General features: G+C 30.7%; 1 protein-coding gene across 4 annotated transcripts in view; it reads left to right on the forward strand.

The window, feature by feature from the left end:
- The window catches only part of LOC125504269 (voltage-dependent calcium channel subunit alpha-2/delta-3-like), a 28,398-nt gene that overhangs the window by 493 nt on the left and 11,958 nt on the right, over window positions 1-15,947 (forward strand). For 2 of the 4 annotated variants that reach the window (XM_048666016.1, XM_048666018.1), the window contains exons 2-13: window positions 288-369; window positions 4,058-4,162; window positions 4,225-4,356; window positions 7,059-7,229; window positions 7,289-7,442; window positions 7,497-7,628; window positions 7,717-7,839; window positions 8,043-8,194; window positions 11,190-11,319; window positions 11,382-11,564; window positions 11,646-11,923; window positions 14,590-14,673. In XM_048666016.1, coding sequence (XP_048521973.1) covers window positions 288-369; window positions 4,058-4,162; window positions 4,225-4,356; window positions 7,059-7,229; window positions 7,289-7,442; window positions 7,497-7,628; window positions 7,717-7,839; window positions 8,043-8,194; window positions 11,190-11,319; window positions 11,382-11,564; window positions 11,646-11,923; window positions 14,590-14,673 — 1,726 coding nt within the window. The remainder of the gene's footprint in view (window positions 1-287; window positions 370-4,057; window positions 4,163-4,224; window positions 4,357-7,058; window positions 7,230-7,288; window positions 7,443-7,496; window positions 7,629-7,716; window positions 7,840-8,042; window positions 8,195-11,189; window positions 11,320-11,381; window positions 11,565-11,645; window positions 11,924-14,589; window positions 14,674-15,947) is intronic. The other 2 variants (XM_048666017.1, XM_048666019.1) reach the window with 1 other exon arrangement.

Raw genomic sequence — 15,947 nt, forward strand, 5'->3', positions numbered from 1 at the left:
TACTGATTTCACATTTACGAATGTATGGATGATTATTTTGAAAAAATATGTACTTCAAATTATTCAATTTTTAATACCAATAGGATCAGTAAGCCTTTGATGTTAAACTCAATGTTAAACAAACCATTTTTTAAAGTACATTCCTTCTAAAATAAACCAAATAACAATTATTGCTACTTGGAAATAAGCTTGTTTGTTCATGTAATAGAGCATGTGTTATTTAAGTTCTCAAAATGTTATTTATATTCAGTTCGTGTTCAAATTAAAAAACAATTCGTTTTTTATAGAGTTCAAAGTTGGGCAAACAAATTAAGCGGAGAACTATGGCATTTTGGAGAGATGGTTACTAGGAAAGATCAAGTGAAAAATGTAAGTTGTTTTCAAACGTTCTGTCGAATATTGGAAGTATTTGCATTGTAAATATTAAAAATGTAAATCAAAATACTTCGAAGAAATAGACAATTGGAACTTGAAAATATATTTATAGGAAATTGGTATGGGTTAATATAGTTAATAAAATAAAAAAAGACACGCATGACAATGAATATTTAATAAAGTATAGATGTGCAAGACATTTTGAAGAAATATAAAAAAACTGCCTGGTTGAATTGGTTGAATCACATTTAACCGTCAGAATGTTGGCATGGCATGGGCGTGAGTGAAATTAACGGATCCGAAAATTATATATGCATATAAAAACTATGGCAACATTGGCTTAAAATGTATCCTTTCCTCATCAAGTGTTTAAAAAAAACACCAAGATGCCATATTAGTCGTTTGAACTAAAATCAGTGAGTCATGTATCAAAAAAGCTAAATCAATGGAAATTGAGCTATAGCGAGTCAAATTCGCTACATCATTATTGAGCCAATCATTTTTAGTTGGAGATATAATTGGGTTTAAAGCTAAAAGTGCTAAAAGTCCAAAATTGCAGTATTTGTGGTTTGGTTGACCAAGTAATTAAAAAAAATAATATGTTTATGTTCAAAAACTGAAAAAGTCCCCCAAGGCCACACAAACGGGTGCACTAAAATATGTTTTTAATGACCAAATTTCCAAAAGGATTCTGATATAATTTTTGGATCGGTTTAAAAGTACATTTACCAAAAATTAATATTTTAGACTTGGTCAGTGTTAGCTTTAAGCTCACGATTATTTTCGCGTATATATGAAATCAGCGATTTATTTTACTGCACGATAAAGTAAATTTACCAGAATCAAATCTGCTGCAATAAAGATGTGGTGCATTTGATGTAAATTATTTCCATAGGTCGATTTTAGACTCGATTTCAGTTACGGTCGCATCAATTTTTTTTAAAGTGAAATTTCGATTGACTTTTTGTCAAAAAAAAACAAAATTTTGTTTGTGTTTTTTGCTTTTAGTTTATTAATTAGACAAGTGATATTCAATTACTGCAGTCTTTCAAGCCAAGCATTTTGATGAAGAAAAGATGCATTTTTAACTGAAGGTATCCGATTGTGTCGTTTGTTAACTAGAATTTATTTTTATACTGTCTCAAAAGACTTTACATGTACGAGACGTTTCATGTGGAAGGGGCATTATTTTGTTGGCTATGTAAAAGATAGCCCAAAGATGCATTGATACGGATTTACAGTGTGTTGAAATTTGAATTACTAATGCAAAATATCAAGTTTCTTCAAAACGCATCGATACATTTTCCAGGGATTAATAGCTAGGAAATACGTATGTTTTATAATAAAAATTATTTTATTCAATTTTGCCAGTGACCTGTGCACCTATACGCTACCGAAATTGATAAGGAAAGAAATGGTCCGCTACAGCTATTTTTAATTAATACAAAAACTTCTCAAATTCCTTGTTGAGTCCCAAATAAAAAATACATCTTACAATTTTTGCTACCACACGTGGTTCAGATAATAAAGTAAAATATATGGTAGGTGGGACCAAATTGGCCACATTTAACTGCTCAACCTACGTTTGTATTGGAGTTTTTTAAATTTAATATTTTAAATGCTTTTACAGATTGAAGAGGATCATGATCATGATATACATTTCACGAAGTGTTGCATTTTGTGTTTGCTGCGAAAAATGTGTGACTTTAAGACCTTAATAAAAAAAAAGCATTCTAAAAACAAGAAACAAGTGTTTGAAAAAAAAGATTTATTTCGCAGTGTGCTTTTTAAGTCGGTAGTTCAGGGGATGAATCTCCGATGAAAATTCTAGTTTTTCCTTCTGGACCCCATTGAGCTTAATAATTATCTATTGAATCTATTTAAAGTAGCCAAAGTAGTCCCTTAGGTGTGAATTGCACAGCCAAATTTAAACCAATATCCAAAAACTAATTAATAATTTTGTAACGATAAATCATTGCTTTTATGTCAACACCTTTTAAATTGAAAATTAATCATTTCGCGACATTCTTAAACGATATTTCCTTCTTAAAATCTCTCAGAGGATCACCTCTTTACTATTCAAATAACACCTTGTCTATCGTATTGAAAGCAGAAGATATTTTCAACTGCTGCTGTTTGGATATTTTATTGCTAAGAGTGTTTTAATGACTACAGTTATTCTTACTCTTAAAGGAGCGTAGTTGTAAATGTATCAAAATAATATTGTGCGACTGGATTTCGGAACGTTTCCTATCATTTATATAATTTTCATTAAATGATGAAAAAAAATTAATAATAATTGGAACAATTTTAAGTGCTTTGTTTGGGTTAGTTAGTAAGCTATATAATATCTACTAGGTTAACTACCTCCGTTAACCTACGTTAACAAGCACAAGTATACGAAAAGTATTCCTTATATTAATTAACCTTTTGTCAAACAAGTCAGGCTTTGGGGGGCATTCCCTGAATTTGATCAATTTTGCGGGCTTTTAGGCTGCCGTAGAATAGAATTGATCGCTGATATTTTCACGAGAGATTTTCAAAGTGAGTTGACTCGAAAGCTTATTAGTAGTGAGCTTTCGAGTAAATTACCTTCGGAAGATATTTGTGCTCTCCAAACAGCAAGAAAAATATATATTCTGCAACCCTTTAAAAGTTGGATAAACCCATCGGCTTCGTTAATTTTTGAGCATTTTGCATATTGAAATCATCAATTTTCCATCGAATTGGAAATACCTGTTCCACTACCTTTCAATGTTTATAAATCACCCTGTACGTTTACTAAATCTGTCTAAATATAAGATATTTAGGTAAGCCGAAAATCGCCTTGAGATGTATTTTTCCGCTTTCTCACACTATTAATGTAATCGCTAACACGTTATCAGCCGTTAAGACATCGTATTGTATTGAAATAGTTTCGACAATTTGAAAATGTCTCAAGTCTTGTCTACACAATCAATATATCTTCTTTATTTCCAAAGCAGCGTTAAAATTTTCTAAGTCTAAATAAGTATTTAAAGCTCTAGCAAGTCGAAATGTGTTTAGCGCAAATCTGAGCCATAATAACTTTGTTTACTATAATTATTCAAGCTTTCTGACTAACATTTTATGTCTATTTGAATAATTAAATAAATGATAGGAGTTTATGCGTGTAATTTGCAGCCACTCGATAAACTTCACTTGCATCTTAAGATTGTGCGTTTATAAATGTAATGTAGTAATCTATGGCCAGCAATATGAGCAAAATCCAGGCATAAATTAAACATTTTCGGTTCGACTTTGGGCGCAGATTCTTCATATTTACTTCCAGTGGCATTTAAATGAAAAATCTGCTTCAGCACAGACGGATTTATTTCAGTCAATCCAATGCTTTAAATATTTCGTTTAAGATTCTTTTTTCATTTTTCAACACGGTCATTATTTATTCATGTAGTAACTCAAATTTTGCGTTGATTCGAACGTGATATACCATCCAGTTTAGATGTGCACTATTTATTTGTGTTGAAATTATTGATATACATGAGGTATTTATAAATGCGCAATATCAAATCGGATTTCAAGTAAACTGTTCATACGTTGAAAATTTATATGAGTTAATCAATTTGAAAATTTACATTTGGAACTCATAATCTTTCGGTTCCAGAATTCGTTCATAAACAATATTTCTTGTTTATTTTTCCAGAGTTTTAAAGACACAACAATCGTTGTGGAAGATGGGGACTCGCTTTTAACGGACATTCATGAACGAATATCCAACATGATGAAGCAAAAGGTGGAAGCTGTAAGGGTGAGTAACGGCTAAAGTGCAAAACAATTCGACCATTAAAGTGAAATAACTTACATTTTTAGCGAATAATGGATATAGCCGAGCAAGCAGCCAAAGCCCAAAAGGAGGATGATATTAATATAAATTTTCAGTTCTACAACGCGAAAAATCTAACAAATTCGGCACAAAATATTACAGGGTCTGACGAGAATGAGGTAAAATACATATAGCTTTTTATTTATTAAGGCCATGATGTAAAAACAAAACACCAATAATTCATTATAGATATAAATATAACTGAATTGTTCCTGAAATATAAAGCTGAAATATTCCGGAATATTGAAGATTTTGGGAAGAATTCCACGAAATTTGAAGAAAATGTTTGATATTTATTGCTATTCTGCTTGGTATTTAGGTACATCTCAAAAACATCATTGTTTTCAATACTGGCAAAATTTGTACCCCATGTTATATATATACTGCTTCTAACTTTACTGGGGTAAATTTATTTCCACACTCACTGTCAAAGAGCAACTATTTCGTATTTAAAAAGTTGTGTTATTCGCAAAGCAAAAGTATTTCTGAATAATGTGTATGTAGTGTGTTTATAAGTAATAACAGTTAAATGCTGGATCACCTTTCAAATATACGTTTAAAATTTAGTCCGAGACAGATGCTTAGTCTTAGTACTAACATTATACGTCTTGTCATTTGCTAAATCTTTTGGACAAAAAGTGTGTATCTCCGTCCAAAGGGAACCAAATAAATAAAAAATAAATATCAGATTTACTGTGTCATTTCTGGTTACCAGAAGTAGTCATCAACTTTATTATTTTCTTTAGAGAATGTAGTTTTTTTCACTATTTTTGTTTTTTTTTACATTTTTTCAGTTCAACTTCAAATAATTATTTAGCGCTCCATTATCTTACTGAAATAAATAGCAGATACTATAATTAATAATTCCCTTTTCGTTTGTATTTTTTGTATATTTGTTTTTCTTGCTTCGTTTAATGAATTATAACATATTTATGTCCTAACTGTTCGAGACTAGAGTGTCGGTTTATTGATAATCAAAAACATATTTATATGTTTTTTTGTATTTAAATAGCACAAATATAATAGAAAACGTCAATAAAAAAACGTCGCGCAATTTTCCTTTGAGAAAAAACAGGTAGAACGGATTTAATAATGAAATAGCGAGTTAATAAACTGATCTAAAGAAATGGACAACAGCAAAAAGAAAGTTTTTTCGTAAACGGATTCACTGTCTGTATTTATTAATCAAGTAATCTCTTTATATTTTCAAATTTTTGACCAATCATACGTTTTTTTTTGTAAATAATAATTTTATAATAAATAATCCATAAATTAAATTATTCATATTTCAGAACAATAATCAATGAATTTGAGGCTCGAACTTGCAATTCTACCCACTTGATTCAAACGTATTCAAATCAATATATCGTATCGTTCAAAATATGTTGACTGTATTTCGTTTGTAAAATTTGCGTTTAAATGGCATTTGCAAGAAGAGTTAACACTCTAATGTGCCATTAACATGTTTATTTTCCTGAAATCGAAACGCTATGTAATTTAAATATACACTCTAATAAATGTTTTCCTTTTCTGAAATAAAGGTTTCTGGCTTTACAGTGGGCAAATCAAAGGAAATTTTAGAGATTCTTAGGACTAATGTCAACATTTTGAGAGAGAATTTGTAAAGAATGCGCGAATCAAAAATATTTACTTTCCTATTATAAACCAAAAATGAATATTTTTGTCAATCCGGTTTATCCAGGAAGATAAACGTTAAAAGAAGGTTCTACTTTAGAAAAATGTCTGGCAAAACAAAACTGGAAAAAATGCACCTAATTGTTTTTATAACAATATTATAGTAATCCATTGCATTTTATTTTTATTTTATTCGTCAAGTTTTCGTATTTTTATGGCTAGATCTTATTATAGCAATTTTTATTGGTGCTAATGAAGGCTTTTCTTCCTCTGGTGATTTTTGTAACAAAGCAGATGTTGTTCTTCCCATTTAGACTAGCTCCTAGTTCCCCTTAGATTTGCCGTTCGAAGATAGCAGCAGATATTATGAATCAAGTAAATTTAATGTTGATAATAAGCAGGGAATTTACACACTAACAAAAAGGCAAAGTTAGGCGTAGGCGAAGTTAAATTCATTTGTGACCTAAATCAATGTCTCAAATTAATCTCTCAATAAATTCTATGAAATAAGGTGGCATATTTTGATGCAAAAAAGTTTGAAACAAAATGTTCAAAGCACTGTAAAACAAAGACGAGAAAAAGAAAACAAGAATTATAAAAATAGAAAACAGATATATTCAAATAAACAAAATATTGTTTGTTGGACTTTAATAAGCAAACAATTTAATTATTCCAATAGTGAGTCGCAGTTGATAATAATTTGTTGTTGAATTCCTAGAAATTTTCCGATGATATTAATTCAGTTTAGAATATTTTCAAAAAGACACTATATTAGATTCACTTATTACGCTCCAAAGGCTTGCGTTAAAAAAATTTAATAACTGTGAGAAACCAGAAGTTATCTGAAAACTAATTAAAATTATCTTATATGTTGCTTAGTAAAAAGACGAGAAGCCTTTTCCTGTACCGTCCTGTATAAAGCGTATCATTGAAGGGTTTTTCGCAATAACTGGTGTAAAAATTCAAATTCCCAATTTCTTTAAGAATTGCCCTATAGAAACATTAACTACTGGCATTTTTTCCTTAGAGAGTTGTTCAAAATTTCCAGCAATAAGATGTGGAACTTTGCCCTCCTTTAATCGAAGCTGTTAGTCTGTCTTTATAGTTACCCAAATAGATAGCAATGCTGATTCCACGAATTTGCACCAACTACATTTCATATTAATATGATTATAAATATTTTCAGTTAAACGATCTCGCGTCATCACAAGATATTCGTTACGATGATTCGTTGCTTGGTAGTCTCCAGATTGAGCAAAGTTATCATCAAAAAATGCCTCCTGAAGGTGTGGAAATATACCAAAGAGACCAGAGTCCCCTGGATAACAGAGACATAATTTATGAGACTGATATTGAGGTAACTACATTTTTACAGTATTGGGGCAGCTGAACAATCAATGAAAACTGTTTCTATAGATAACTGAAGATGTAGAGAAACATCCACAAGCCAGTCAAACGCAGCCAGTTGATAAAACAATGCTACCTCTGTATAAGAATAAGCATTTCTATAACATTCCGGTTAATATTAATAATAGCGCCGTCCATGTTCCAAGTAATGTGTATGAAAGATGTAAGTTAAGTTAACTAATATTCGGATATATTGAAACGGCAAGGAATATTTTAGCAAAAGATGTGATATCTGGAATAATGTGGTCTGAAGAACTGGACAAGACCTTTAGGAACAATTATAAGCTTGATCCCACATTATCATGGCAGTATTTTGGTAGTTCGACTGGATTTATGAGACAGTTTCCTGGTAAAACTTGAAAATTCTATTATATCAAATAAACAGTAGCTGAGAGATTGTTTTAAAACAACTAAATTTGAAAATAATTATGTTTTAGCTATGATCTGGTCACAACAACCAGTAGATCTATTTGATTGTCGTACTCGTAGTTGGTACATAGAAGCGGCATCCTCGCCCAAAGATATACTTATATTAGTAGACCGATCAGGTTCAATGACAGGTTAGTTGCACTTCTTCAGAAACACTGAATGCATTCTCTAGTACTTAACATACAGTACAAACGGAACCAGGACATGCCAACAAATATTTACAATGAATGCTATTAACGAATTGAACACTTGATAAATGTGTAGCGTAGACATGCATGGGTAGTTTCTGTTCTGAAGACAAATATTCCGTTGAAAGGATACATATATGTTTAAGGTGGATCATTTTCAGGGATGAGACGTGAGATAGCCCGCCATGTAGTCCATAATATTTTAGATACTTTGGGAAACAATGATTACGTCAACATTTACACATTTAGCAACACTACCGATCCTTTGATCGAGTGTTTTAGTGGTAAATTGGTTCAAGTAAGTATTTTTAATGATAATGAATGCAAGTAGCTGGGAACCTCCAAATTGCTTGACTTGGACAAATATTCGTACAGCATGTAGGTGTTTTATGAGACGATAGACATTGCCAGTCATGGTACAATCTGCTCGAATTTCCAGTACCGTCCTATCAAATAGTTTTGCGTAAATGTGATCTACACATGTTTGATGTTGAAGATAAAATGTATATTCTTAAAAAGGTCAATTGGAGTACGAGCAGATTTCATGTACATGCATGGATCGGACGTATATATAAAGTGAAAACGCTCTGATGGATTGATTGATGAAAAGTGGATGTGGGCAAAATAGATGTGATACATTTTGTTATAATTTGTCTTTGTCGTAACCCCCATATAATGCGAAAAATTTTCCAGTAAACGCGATTCGAGCAGATCATATTTATATCAGTTATTTGAATAGAAAAAAATTATTTCAAGTCGATTTCGCCATCAAGCTCTACATATTGATAAAGCAATTCTTTTAATTTATGAACTAAAGGGCAAACCTGACACTTTTAGCTTTAACTGAAAATATATTTAGTGAAATTGGAAAGAAAAGTTATGTTTGCTGCTAAACCAAGTCTAAGGAAAAAGTTGAGTTTTCTGCAATTTGACAAAAGTAAAACAAAGTTGGTTTTCCCTGTCCTTTTATCATATTTCTAAACAACTCATTCATCAGATCAGTGTTCTCTGTTGCAAATTACTACCACCCATAGAAGGTAAAACAACTAGTCGAATTGTATTTGTTTTATTACGTTTGAAAGTTAGTTAAAATAAAACCTTAGGAGACTTCAGTAACCAGTTTTAATCATTAGGGATTGTCGTACTATTTCATCTTGCTTTACCTATTGCAATACCATAAAAAATTAATATGGATAAATATGAAAATGTCATTTTATAATAAAGAAAAAATAGTTACATTACATACTCGAGTTATCGAGTCTTCTGAGGCGACGAAACAAATAGTTGTTTACTGCAACAATATTATTAAACCTTGTGTACAGGGTGTCCGGTAATTCGATTTTTAATAGCTAAAGAGCGTATAAGAAATCTTATCTGTATCTGTCAGACAACGAGGCATTTTTGTCTTAAAATTGAGCCACAACTACGCTCTTAAGCTATGGCCAGCGAGTCACCGGACACCCTATGTATACAAAATATACAGAGTGGTCCAGATTAAACCTATAATTTGTTTATTCTTTATATATTATTATATTTTATCGTAATAAAATCATTAATTCTAATAGATATGAGACGTAAAAATAAACTGCAATTTAAAAAAATTAAACAATAAAGTAGTAATTAAAATTTTTTTTGTCGCAGATGTCTCCTAACAGAGATTCAGTTTCTTTCGAAATTTGTGTACATCGTACTGTAGTACTGTAATAGATAGCTATGTAATGATTGATATAGTTTTTCAGTCCATCGGTGGAGCGTGAACTGGCAGGCTCCCCTCCTTCTTTATTTAAACAATAACGACACAAAAGATTTTAAAATGATAAAAACATGTTTAAGTGGCTTGATCATTTATTTAAAAAAACGATTAAAAATGTAAAACTTTTATTAATCCTTCTTTTCATGTTTTTACTATTAGAGTTCTACGTGTACAAAATTCTAAAACTTTCCATTGCGTAAAGACTTGTACAAAAGTTGCTGGAAATTAAATAAATGGTTTAAAAATTATATCGATTTATTTTTCCAAACTTTAATACACTACTTTTGTGCTAAGCACATCTGCAAGGAAAGTTTTTTAATGAGAGTTTCGTATGCACGTTCCCCCAGGAAAATTATTGCCGCTTAACCTGGGCCACCCTGTATGATACCTTGAAACATCCGACAATAATGAGAATTTATATGTGAAACGTAGTGAAAATTTTTTACCTTGAACGAATGTATTTAGATATTTGCTAAAATTTCTGTGATTTCAATTCATGCTTCTTTCTAACTTTAAATTTTAAACTTTACCTGTTATCAATGAAAAATGATTTGACTAGTCTTCTTTATATTACTCGCAAAAAGATATTTGCTATCCTTAACTACTGCTTTCCTAGATAAACAGTAATTTATTCAAGTTTATAGACCGAATATTTTTAATGGAATTGAAGCTAATTTATTGGACTTTACATACATATAAACTCATATTCAATTAATATCTATCAGCCAGCAAAAAACAAATAATTAGCGAACCAATCATCAAATTACTGAATGTTTATATTTAGAGGGACTTTAGAAGTTAACTTAATTATTATTTAGTTTATCTTTTGAGAACTAGATTCGTGGCAAGCATGTTGAATGCATGCAAATGTTGCAAATTCATGAAATTTCGAATGCGTTATTGTGCTTAAATCTGAACTTTTAACTATATCAATAAGGCATTTTATTACTAATTAATTAATTTTAAAAAAAGATCATAATGTAATTTTTACAAAACTCTTTGAGTGAAGCTGCACGAAAATAGAAAAACTAGATAATTTTTGTTTAGAAAAAAATACTGCAGAAGAAAAAAGAAGACTTTACAGAAGAAATCAATAAGTTGATTATATAAACTGCTTATTTTCTTTTTGCCTTTCTACTTTCACACTTGATCTCGTGAACACAACAAACTTAAAGGGTTTTGTAACAACATTTATACAAATAGTAACAAAATATATTTCAAAACATTGCAAAAACTATTGAGTTAACTCGGAATATCCTATGCAAATACCTATTTTATTGCGTTTTTCAATACATAACAGACAGATTAGCCGCATTAATCAAATGGAATTCAAAGCAAAGATATTTTCATAGTAGGTAGATAAATTTCTTTGTAAACTTAATAACAAACGCTGAAACAATAAAGTGCAAGGTTTATAAACTGCCATCAACGTGCATTTCACACAAGTCGGTCTTCAAAGAATACAATTCAAATTGTTTATATATGCAGTGAGAATAGACGTTGGTTTTGCAAATAAATAGCAAATTGCGTCGACTTTTAGGCAAATCTAGGCAACATCCGAATACTCAAAGAAAGCATGAGCGATTTCAAAACAGAACAAATCGCAAATTTTACATTAGCTCTGGCAACAGCTTTTGAAATTCTGGCGGAATATCGCGAGTCAAAGCTGGGTAAGGATTATTTAAGCTAAAAAAAAAAGAAAAACCAAACTATAAATGAAAATTTGTTCTAGGAGCTAATTGTAATCAAGCAATAATGTTGATAACGGACGGATCACAAGATAATTACAAAGATGTTTTCGAAAAGTACAATTGGGACAATCTTCCAGTCGTAACTGTGAGATTATTTACCTATCTTGTGGGACGAGAGGTGAGCGATCCAAGGGATGTTAAGTGGATGGCTTGCGCCAATCAAGGTGAGTAGAATACAGTTCGTGGCAAAACGAGTGGACTACTTTTAAAGTATAATAATATATTGAAAATCCGTCTATATTTAGGCTACTACGTTCATCTGAGCACATATGCAGAAGTGCGCGAAGAAGTTCTGCACTACATTCCAGTAATGGCACGACCAATGGTACTAAATGCTAACCAAAAGCCAAATCCAGCATGGTCACCAGTATACGCGGACGTTACCGACCCGAAACTGACCAACTGGTTGTGGGTTAATAGACAAAGATTTACTCAGCGAGATAGATATCTCATATTTAGTAAATACAAGGATTTGATGTCTCCAAATGAGATCGATAAGAAGTTTGTTCATCAACAGAAACTGGTAAGCCTACGAAGTTTTTGTTGTTTGAAGGAATTTGAATCAAAATATATTTAATATTAATGTTGCTGCTTTATCGAATCATTGAAACAGAATTTTGTTTTCTTTCTGTCATGCAAGAAATAATTCAATGTACTTCTCGTTATTCCTCTTCATTAAATTCCTGAAGTTAATGAAGATTGTTTGGCGATTATTAATGGAGAGCTCCTGTGCAACAAGATGTGTCATATTTTCATGATCCAATTTACTTTCTCTTTAAATTTCAATGGTTTCTAAATATTTGTATCCATATTTGAAAATGTAATGCATAAGCTTAAAAATACTTATACGAAAACGAATTTTTATTTTTGAATTTTGGGAATATAAATCTAATATCCATCGTATGCATGCTTTAATTCAATGATATATTTGGTTTTAATCGTAGCTTAATGGTTGAAATATAAGCTGTCTGTTTTCGTTTTTATTCATGCGTTAATCATCTTTTAAATAGGTGTAATTTCTGAAATATTTCATTGAAACCCGATTTCAAGAAGTTATCTCACATATTTATTTTGATATAAGTACATATTATTAATTAATATTTCGATATTTTATAACATTTCTAAAGGCATTTATTCAAGCCGAATTTTCATCAATCAAATTAAGGAAATGGAGTTTTCTAACGTGAACTTTATTTTTATCCACTTATTTTTACGAAGCATCAAAGGGAAATAATTTTGTTTATTTTTGTGTATCTACTATTATCTAAGCACTTTTAGTTACGAGTTTTTCGAGTTTGAGTTTGCAACCCCTGTGAAAAAAACTAAACAGAAGTTTAATACGAGCACTGAATGAATATACAAAACACATTTATTTAAAATCATTTAATACGTTGGTTTGTATTTGGAAAAATGTGTACGTTTCATTTCATGTGTACAATTATATGGACTATTCTTATAAAATAAGACGTAGTATCGTTTCTGCTAGGATCAGCATAATTTAACTATAAAAGAAGTAGGATGGTTGATTTTTCTTGGGAATTCGGTCTGGGCAGTGGTGAAGCAAAGGAAAAACTTTTTAGCCATCAAGCTTTCGGCAATTTATTGTTGATAAGAAGGCCGGGAACCCTTCAGAATATTTCATATCATTTTTTTGTACAGCTTCATGAAATATTTAATTTTACGAAATATTCTGGAGAGTTCCCAGCCTTCTTATCGAGAAACAATTAGCACCCTGAGGAAAGCGACAATAAATTGCCGAAGGCTTGGTAGCTAAAAAAGTTTTTCTTTTTCTTCACCACTGCCCAGACCGAATTCCTAAGAAAAATCAACCATCCTGCAATTAGCCAATATCGGTCAAGAAACTGAACTTATAAAACAAGCCACAGCAGAAACGACAATTCAATCTCAGATAGTCTTTAGTCTATAGATATTCATTCTAAAGATTTGCGGTCGACGAGATATAAGTCTTAGTTAAGGTTCGGTTACAACTAGAATCTATCGTTTGTAATAATTTGAAAATAAATTGTTTTTAAAACGCAAACTTTCAAATTAATCAATAGAATTGTACGCAAGGCCGGACATATGCCATGTTTTTCGGTCAATAAACTAAAAAAAAATGCTAATTGCTTGGAAATTGTTTCATCAGTTCAAAGTTAAATTTGTGACCAAAATAACTAAAATATTTTTAAATAAATTAGGAAAACGCGGACGAAAGGGAAATACTCTGCTCCAGTTTTGCTGATTTTACTCGCGGGGTCCTCATTTGTTCTTTTGTTAATATTTTTGGGCGGAGGCTTTACGCACTAACTTTCCTAAAATTACTTGTCCAGTTGATTCTGCGTGCTATTCTTGTGAATGAAGCAATATATTTCATTTGTGTGTTTTAGGGAGCTGTGAGATTCTTAGCTTTGTAACTTTCTTTTCTGCTGATAAAGACTTTACTAATTATCAAAATAACTTAACTAAATAACTTCTACTGTTATGTCCTCCTATAATATTTCTATGCATTACTCCTCTTTTACATAGCTATTTTTTTTAATTTACATTTTCACCGTAAAATAATTTTATTTTTGACTAAAATAATCGTTGTCAAACAAAAATCCGATAATCAAAAAAAAATTAGTAAATAAACGCACAATTCTGTGTTGCTAAATTTACATTAAATTTTTTAGAAATTATACCGATAAAAATTAATGGTAAAATATTGTTTGTCTTAAGAATCCGGTTATCCTTAGAATCATATTTATTTTGACTAAAATATTGAGCTTATCAAATGATTTTGTATAATCAAATTATCTGTATAAATAAAATAACCGTCAGAAATATATCTTTCAAAAATGCAAGTAGAAGTCCCCAAAGAAAAACAAAACGCTGAATTTTAGGTGAATTTGTTCCAACCTTACTGTATATCGTGCTACTGTTAGTAGGTGATTTTGAGTCCAGAATTGAAGTTCTCATTCATAAAAATTATTAAAATTGAAATGCCATAAAAATGTACTGTTGAATATTTAAAAACAATTTTTTAAATATTCAAAGCTTGCATGAAAAAGCTTCAATGCACTTTTACTAGACCTCCTAGAACTAGACACCTAATTCAAGAATGTTTCTCATATTCCTTGTATGCTTGTCGATATCAACAATTATAAAAAAAATTTTTTTAAGTATACTGTAAATAAATTCCCGTTCCAGAAACAAGACCATTATGGAGAGACTCAAACTTACAACCTGATGACTTCCGTGTCATTACCAGTATATGACAAAAAACCCCGTCAGGTAAATTAGTTACTGACTACTTGAATTTACACTAGATAATATTTGAAGTGTCATAAGGAATTTGCCAAAGACCTTATTCTTTTAATGGCCCAATATAGAAAAAAAGTAAAAACGACGGCAAATTCCTTACTCTGCATTATCTATAGTTAACAATTTCTTCAAATATATCTGCAGAATATAACCGAAAAAAAGCAAATAAACGAAGCAGTATGGATAACGGTCACCAGAGAGGTAATCTATGAAAATCGCTATTAGGCCAGTGTTAATTATTAGAGATTCTAGACGAATTTTAGGCCAGCAAGCGTGATATTTAGCAGTGGCCCCGTTTTCCAGTCCAGAGTAGAGTATTTTTATGGAGTTTTTAGCCGTTTATGATAAAACACTTAGGTATAGACCACTGAATAGAGTCCAGTAGAGCATAGAGTTTTTTAGAACTAGAATAGGCGATTGAACTATTTGTTAATTGGCAATATGTCTTAGAAATACGTAAATTATATTAGGATACAAAACTTGCGAAGTAGAGCTGTTTGTGCTGCTTTACTGTAACATAAATTTATTCCAAATTAACTTAGTGCTTTCTGAATGTAGGACTAATGAATATTGTTACTTTAAACTTACTTAAAGTCAAATGATAATGTTAGGTAATCTGGCGTGTGGATATTCAAATCAAATAAAAGAAAATTTGCCAAATTTTCCACTTTCAGTTCTACTTTTGATAAGTTATACTTTTTATATGGTAATATTAAAGTGAAATACTTAGCTAGAAAGTGGCAACATATCTACAAAAATATTCAACCAACAGCTTATTATATTTGAATTCAGTTCATACAAATATTCAGAATATTTGTAAAATTTTCTAAAAACCGGTCCAAAATCGTAAGGAAACGAATTGTTTTATAAACCATTTGAAACTTTTTGCCACAATGATGGCAAAGTAATGATGCAACTAGAATCGAAAATATATATTTACTTTCAGGTTTTGCTACATCAAATATGTGAATTGTCGATTTATTGGCAGTAATTTTGAATCTTTACTGCAATACAAATTAATAATATGCTTGCTTTTCACCAGTTTACCGATATTAATAAAAGGTTATTCATTATTTATTTATTTCTCGTTTTTCAGTCTTAATAAAATTTCCCAACTTAATATAGCAGATAAACATGTCCAGAAATATTCACTTTTGCAGCGGCAAATACAATTAACGAAAGTTCAATAGAAATTATTTCTAATTTTCTTAACTAAGTGAGAATGCTTGTCCCTTTAAAGCTCT

Source organism: Dendroctonus ponderosae, unplaced genomic scaffold (genome assembly GCF_020466585.1).
Source record: "Dendroctonus ponderosae isolate FM_Combo_2020 unplaced genomic scaffold, Dpon_F_20191213v2 Dpon_F_20191213_4, whole genome shotgun sequence".
Lineage (NCBI taxonomy): Eukaryota > Metazoa > Arthropoda > Insecta > Coleoptera > Curculionidae > Dendroctonus > Dendroctonus ponderosae.